This window comes from Microchirus variegatus (assembly GCF_963457635.1).
Source record: "Microchirus variegatus genome assembly, chromosome: 14".
In the NCBI taxonomy this organism is placed as follows: domain Eukaryota; kingdom Metazoa; phylum Chordata; class Actinopteri; order Pleuronectiformes; family Soleidae; genus Microchirus; species Microchirus variegatus.
Genome location: NC_139815.1, coordinates 3,341,307 through 3,349,111, shown reverse-complemented (window position 1 = coordinate 3,349,111; position 7,805 = coordinate 3,341,307). Strand labels below are relative to the sequence as shown.

Sequence of the window (7,805 nt, the reverse complement as noted above, 5' to 3'; positions counted from 1 at the left end):
GACCACGGTGTCTCCTTGTTACATAAATATAGGGTACAATTTACTAGAACTATTGATTACTATGCTGTAATATTTAAAACATGCACTTAGATGTTGAAAATATTTCAAAGCTACAGTATATTATTCACAACTACGACCCCAGAGAGGGTGTCTGCCCCTTCGTCTAGATACTGCAGCCTCTTACATACATATGTATATCTATGTACACGTTCCGTTAAAGCAGTACGAAGAGTCTGTTGTTGCTAATGTTCTCGTTAAAGAGATAACACTTCTTACGAAAATATACGTATAGCCTGAGTGACGCCGGTGTGGCAGACGGGGCATTTGGGCTCGCTCCTCTCGCAGATGCGATTGGCACATTCCATACAGAACAGGTTGTGCCCACAGGGGACCAGCGCTGCGATGACCTCGCTCTCGAAGCATACCGAGCAGTCGCGGCTGCCTTTCCGGCTCGTGCCAGATGAGGTGGAGGAGGACGAAGAGGAGGAGGACGACGAGTTGGAGGAGTCGCACGGAACTCCGGGCAGGTGAGGGCCAGGCAGGGAGGCGATAGTACTGGAGTAACGGGGGAAACTGAGTGGACCTCCACCTGGATCGCTGCGCACCCTTCGTGCTAGCGGGTGCTCAGCAGTGCCCCCAGTGTGGCTGTGGAGTGGTGGTGATAGTCGGGGCTGCGGGGTACATCCATTAACCCTTCTCTGATTCACCACTATCCCGTTTGCATTGTTGGAGGTGTTGGTGGGGAACATGGCTGAGGTGGAGGTGGGGGAGCTGCCTCCGTTGGACGAGGGGGTGACGCGACTGTCGCACTGAGACCACAGGAAACCTGGCGGGGCTTGCGTTGTGTCGAACCCCGGTGAGGAGTCAAAGGTCATATCAGTGCAGTCAGGGGAGATCACGTCGCTCCCGTAAACGAAACCGTTGCCGTTGGTGTTGACGTTGATGTTGTTGTTATTGTTGTTGCCGTTGTTGTTGGTGGTGGTGTAGCTGAGTGCGGGGCTGGGGGGGCTGTAGTCCGCCATGCGAGAGCTGTTGTTGCCAAAGTAGGAGTCTGTGGAGGCACTGCCGAGGGAAGAGGACGAGTCGTTGCGGTAGTTGGAGAAGGGCTTACGAGCCGAGGTGAGGTTCATCCCGGCGCTGGCCTTGGACCACAGGGTGGGGTGACCGTGCAGATCAAAGCCCACATCAGTACCGTTGGCGTGGAAGTCGTTTTCATCTTGGAGCTCAATGAGGCCTCCCGTCCTCATGGCGATGTGGGCTTCGATCTCCTCCCGTGCTCTGTCTACATTCTCGGGCATCCCTGTCACCTCAAACACCGGCTCCTTGTCTCGGCTTGGCGTCACGATGTAGGTGTGTGTTTGCTGCTGGATGCGTTTGATGGTGGCTCCCTTGGGGCCCACGACCAACCCCACCACACGGTAAGGCACCCGCACTTGGATGGTGGTCTGTCCCGGCAGGTTCGGGGGTCCGGGGACTGGGGTGCCGCTTCCGTTCAGGCTGGTGTTTTTGTTCCTGGAGGCTCGGATCATGGAGAAGTGCTCGGCAGCGGAGATGATCTCCCTCCTGGCCATGGCCACGTCCTCCCTCCGTCCCGTCACCACGAAAACAGGCTCCTCGCCTCGAACGGGGGTCTTGATGTAGGTGTTTGTCTTGGCCCGGAGCGCTTTGATCTTGCAACCTGGAAGCAAACAGGAAAGGTGAGGACAAGTCTGACAAAAACAACAACTTTATATCGTGTGTTCAACCATTACTCCTAGACCATTTAAAACAGCTGCTGTATGTTTATTACAAAAGTCTCACAAAAGGCCGATTGGCCTCATATACACCCCCCCACCCCCCACCCTGTTTTTTTGAGAAGAGTAAATTAAAACCACATGCTGCAACATACAGCAGGACAAAAATAACTCCACAAAGAAACCTGTTCAGTCCACATCTGCACCAGCTGCATCTCCAGTGCCCGGTGACGCCGTGGCCTGACACTGCATGTCCGTGCACAGTCAGCACATGAAGTTGCATTCTGGCACCGCCGTGCTTAAACGCACGTCTCCCCCGTCACCACAATGGGACTGGCCGAGGAAAACGGCACGAGAGGCATGACATAACTAGTGGAACGGGGCCAGAGCAGCGGGGACAGTGTGATGCAGCAGAGAGAGAGAGAGGGTGAAGTCGCATCAGCTCGAGTGTCCACTGTGGATTCACGCTCACACTGTTTGTATCGAGGCCGATGGAGGTTAAATGAGGATAAAGTCTTTGTCAAGAGGCTGCTTTAAAGCAACTACAGACATTAATCCTCATTATTTTGTAAACAATCAACAAATGTCACGTTCAAAAGTGGGCGGGAAACGACAATGGTGTCCCTGAGCCACAGAGCCGCACGACGCTCTCAAATTATACTTTTCAAGGAGCATTTCCCGCCACATTGTGTTTGTTTATGACAAATCACAACAGTGACGTCGTTCACAAGTCAGTGGAATAGTGAGCAGACCACACGCGCTTTAACGCCGTGTGTTTTTTAACACCAGCTGTGAAGACATTATTTTTTTCTAACCTTTTACTGCTGTGTTTTTATCCCCATGTGTTTTTCATTCAGAGGATGAAAAAAATAATAATAATTTGTCTTTCGAGCCCTAACCACGTGCCTTTTGTGCCTCACCAGGAAATGCTCAAAAACATCAGAATTTCCTCGTTTATGTTCTTGAACACTTCACCTTTAACATGCGAACCCTGGAGACACGTATTTTTCCACCTCCCTCGACGCGTGAATACATTTGTCTGAATATTCCGTGTTTCACTCAACAGCAATAATGACAGCAGCAGCAGCAGCAGCAGCAGCAGCAGCAGCAGCAGCAGCAGCAGCAGCAGCAGCAGCAGCAGCAGCGTTGCAGGGAGGAGAAAAGATTCCGCATATGTAACCAGGCACCAGAACCGCCCTGCAGCTGGGAGCCCAGTTTCGCTCCATGCAGCGATGGGCGTCTGCTGCTTGTGGCAAGGTAAGATCGTGACCGTTGTCCTAATTTGATCCTGTGCTGCTCACCCGCCACACATCACGGTGGAAGCCGCTTAATAACAAAGGCAGACAGTGGAAGATCCACTGCCCCCGATGAGCTCACTCAGTGACCTACATGTCCTACTTTAACCACACAATAATGCTTCTAATGGCAGGAAGTGTCGGGGGTTTGTTTCTGCTCTGCATTTAAATGTTAAACTGACATTTTCTTTTCCATATAAACTAAATCCCATTCATTTTTGCCCCAATTTAACATTCATGGACTATTTTAAAAGCAGGCACATGTTAGAAAAACATAAAAAAAAGTATCTAATCCCAGTTGGGTCCATATACTGTTTGATTCGGCACAGACGGAATGAACCCAGCAGGCACTTATTCATCTTAAATGTCAACTTCTTGAATCGCCTCTCGCTCCTTGCAGCCGCCCACCTCACTGTATTTATAGAGGAGGAACAGCGTGTGACTAAGTGGCGAGACGGTAACAAAAGCACGCGTTTCAGCCAAATCCATTGATACCTGGTGGATTACAGAGGTGTTGAATTCACGACTGGTGCCCACGCGTTTACACCCAAGGCCTCACAAAGAAGTGAGAGTGCTCGTGTCGAGAGGCAGCACAGTGTAAAGTTATTTAAATGCATTATCTGAGGGTGTTTATTGACATTGTGTTCCTCCGACAGCGACACACGAAGATTCCCTGCTCCCTTATCCTGACCAAAATAATGATTCACAATAATGTTTAGATACTTGGAACCAAAATGGGGTGGGGCCTTTTGTCTGTGATCTACCTTCATAAGATTTCAGAAAATGTTGGGAAAACAAGGAAAAATGATAGAGGAAATTAATAAAATAGTATTTAAAAATGTTACCAAGAGGTTTTTCGTAAATAATATTCCACAAATATGTTATTAGTTACAAAAATAAATCCTATGAAATGTTGTTCCAATTGACAAAAACATGTTATTGTTAAGATATAGTCACAGACTCTCCCTTGTGGCACATCAAAATAAACCACTAAGACTGTATTTTACAATTGCAATTACATCATAAATAGTCCCTTGTACTTGGAACTTGCTTCAACCTCATTTGTTTTGGTTCTCTCTCTCTCTCTCTCTCTCTCTCTCTCTCTCTCTCTCTCTCTCTCTCTCTCTCTCTCTCTCTCTCTCTCTCTCTCTCTCTCTCTCACACACACACACACACACAGTCGACTCACTACAACAACAACAACAACAACAAACACACGTTTGTGCAGATGTTCTTGTCCGGACAATCCATTCATCCAAACTTTAACCTGAAGCACAAATCACATGAGCCTGAATCTGAACTTAACAACCAGAAGCTCAGGAATGAGGTTCTACCACTGAAATGTTGAGGACTTCAGAGAAGGTCCACGCGCCTGTAGTTCAACTCCTGAAGATACAATGAGCTGGAGGACTGAGAACCTTCAACAATAAGAAGAAATGAAGATTCTGTCTCAGGAAAACTGAGGATTCTACCTCCAAAATGTGCAGGACTTTAAAGCGAGAACTCCTGAACGACTGAGAACCTTCTTCTGTCTGATGTTGGTTCTCTACCTCAGGAATGAGGTTCTGCCTCAGAGGTGATGTTCTAACTTAGAAAGTGTGCTTCTACCTCTCGGAAATGAGGTTCTGTGAGCACAAGAACAACTGGACCTGGGGAAAAGTCCGCGTTTCTACCACGAAAGTCAACAACAACAACAAAAAAAACAAGTACACAAACACACCTTGTCTGCCCACAATCTCTGCCACATGCTCGGAGCTGGGAACCGGGACGCATTCGGTCATGTTGACGCTCTTCTTCCGGGGCTCCTGGTTGTTGTCGAAGAGCGGGTCTTGGTCGTTGTCCAGGCCGAGCAGCGAGAGCTGGTCCAGGGCGATCTGCAGCGCTCTCTGCTCGTCCAGTGCGTCTCCCTGGACGTTGCTGTCGGCGAACAGCGAGCTGGGCATCTTCGCGGATCAAGAAGGCAGGAAAAAGAAGAAGAAGGAGGGTGAAAGAAGGAGTGACCGGGAGGGGAGGAAGAGAGGAGAGGAGGGGAGGAAGAGGAGGAGGGGGAGAGCAAAGGAACCGGAGCCGGTTCTTCACAGACAAACTGGTCCGTGGCAAATAAATCAGTGCGGCGGAGAGGAGAGGAAGGAGGAGGAAGAAAAGCAGTGCAAGGTGCCGCAAAATAACATCCACCCCTCTGTGTTTGCTTCTTCCCCCGACAGGAAGTGTTAGTCCCGGGCTGAGCCGAGCCTTGCCGGGCTGTGTCGTGTTGTGTCACGGAGAATAAAACGCGTGTTTACTCCAGGTAGTGAGGAATATTCCTTCCTGACAAAGAGCCCCTCCCCGGCGGCTTCCTTCAGCTGCTCTGTTGCTTCTGTCTCACTCTTCGCACAGCCAGACAGAGAGATGTGCGGGTGACGTCACCGCCTGGGCAGGGACGATGCGGCGCTGGGGGATCATTTGCATACACGCGAGCTGATTGGGCGGGCCTGCGGTGTGTGGGCGGCGCCAGGGAGCGAGGCACGCCCACTTCTTTGTTCTCAGCCTGTCTTTGTTTCTCGCTGCTCTGCTACTGTGCTTTTTACACACACACACACTTTTTTATTATTACATTATACATTTTTTGGATTCAATAAATATTGGTAACATTTTCTGCGTGAATCTGATAAAAAAAAAAGTTTCAGCAGTTATGGGAAACTTAAAGGTGCATTATGTAATAAATCTAAAGCAGGGGTCTCAAACTGGTGGCCCCCCATTTAATATTATGCTGTAATTAAAACATGACCCACGACCTCACTGTCTTTTGAACACAGTGTTTGCTAGCCATATTTTTTTAATAATTTGGTCATAATTATCCCATTATTAAATGTACCATATACAACACTCAATTACATATATAAATACACTTGTTAGGGACCGAGCAAAGAATGGCAGTGGCCGAAACGGCTCCTGGTATGAATTTTAATTACAGTTGTCCACACTATTGTTTATGTCATTTAAAATAAATGCCTGTTTTTGATATTAATACATTAATTTCGCATCATAAATAGTATTACATATAGTTTATGTGTGATATCATGATGCAATATTGTGAAGAGTTGTTCCCCCCCCCACTATTTGTTCTCTAGGCCGGCCCCCTCTTGACCACGATAGATGCGCATTGGCCCCCAGGTCATTTGAGTTTGAGACCCCTGATCTAAAGCAACTGGCCCTAAAATCCTCCTAATATTCAGGAATAAGACTCAGGAATAATGTTCATATAACAAACTGAACTCACCAACAACAACAGTACAGACAAAATAATTGTATTAAAAAAAATATTTTGCAGACTGCAAATCATGTTTATGTTTTGAAATCATGTTTTGGCATGTGGCGCCACCTACCGCCGTCTACCAATCATTGCAGTCAGTAGAGTCTCAGCTGCCGAGCAACCACGGGTTGCCAGTTACCTCAGAAAACAAAACCTAATAGACCATCTCTATTTTGAATTTGAATGTAGTAACCGTTTTTGGCCACATTCTTACATATGGCACCTTTAATGTTTCACAAATTTTTGCCCAAAAATTGGGAACTGATTAAGCAGTTATCCTTCTAGACTATATGGGAAAATCTGGTCAAATCTGCCATACAATTGGTAAAAGAAACACAAGAGCATACATGACAAAATTAGTTTGTCATCTAAAAGTTTTGCCTAAAAGTTGGCGTGTCAATAGAGCCACTTCCTGTTTCACAAATCACACATTTTAACCAAATTTGCACATTAAAAAATTGTTAAAAGATGTCTGTCTTTTCTATTTGCATTTTCAACTATTCATTTACATTTAAACTGATTACACAGAGTTCCTTTAAACTATATGAGAACATTTGGTATAATTTGCCATAAAATTGGTAAAAGAAACACGAGAGGAAACTTAGACCACGTCACATTAAAATTCTCTACATTTGAGCTTGAGGTGGAGACTGGAATATCAATAAAAGGTGAATCTGTGTAACGGAAACAGATTTATCGTTATAGCCTTCATCAAAATTTTATATACGTAGACGGTGAAGTGGCCACATTCACACAGGTGTCATGTTTACATGAATGCCGATCAGAGCTGGAGTCAATAAAAGTCTACTGCAGAGTCATTTGACCCCAGGAGTAAATGTTGATTGTATCTTTTCCAGTTGCAGACAAAAGCCAGATGTTAGTGGGGTTTTTTTGACCAGTGGGAAAAAAAAGGTTGTTTTATTGGCACGGACACAGGACATGTGGTCCAGTGTGTTCAGCCACAGCAGACACTAACAGTCAATAAATCAATACACTTATTGATCATTAATCTGCTTCTCCCTCCAGGTTTCTTTACTGTGATGGCTTTATTTTGAAGGGCTTTAAGGGTATTTCCTGTCGATTTACAACACCAGACGATGATGTCACTGTGCCGTCGCCTCAGATGAACCTCTGTGGGGATGATAAGTAGTCACAGAAAACAATAAATAACTTAACGGGAAATTGTACAGACCATAGTGTTTGGGGCCTTTGAGGACATCTTAAAGGGATAGTTACAGGGTTTTTTTTAGGCCCTGTTCTGACTTGGTATCAACATCCATCCTTACATGCCCTTAACCCTCTTATGAGCATCATGATATTCAGGCCACAAACGTGTGAATCCGCAGGTGAATCTCGTCTGTGATTGGACGGCTGTTCCAGAAGAAGTCCTGAGGGGCTACCGTAATGACGTAAGTATATGGACGCAGAGCTCTATTTCTCTGCTTTCTGGTGTCAGTCCATCCATCTTTGACCACTTTATCCTCC

At 46.5% G+C, this 7,805-nt stretch overlaps 1 protein-coding gene across 1 annotated transcript; it reads right to left on the bottom strand.

Annotated features, from left to right (window-relative positions):
• Positions 1 to 272: 272 nt before the first annotated feature.
• Positions 273 to 4,971, bottom strand: mex3b (mex-3 RNA binding family member B; the record flags this gene model as incomplete). The annotated part of the gene is made up of 2 exons (XM_083900801.1): positions 273 to 1,678; positions 4,749 to 4,971. 2 exons carry the CDS (start codon positions 4,969 to 4,971, stop codon positions 273 to 275), a joined length of 1,629 nt encoding a protein of 542 aa, XP_083756927.1.
• Positions 4,972 to 7,805: the final 2,834 nt, after the last annotated feature.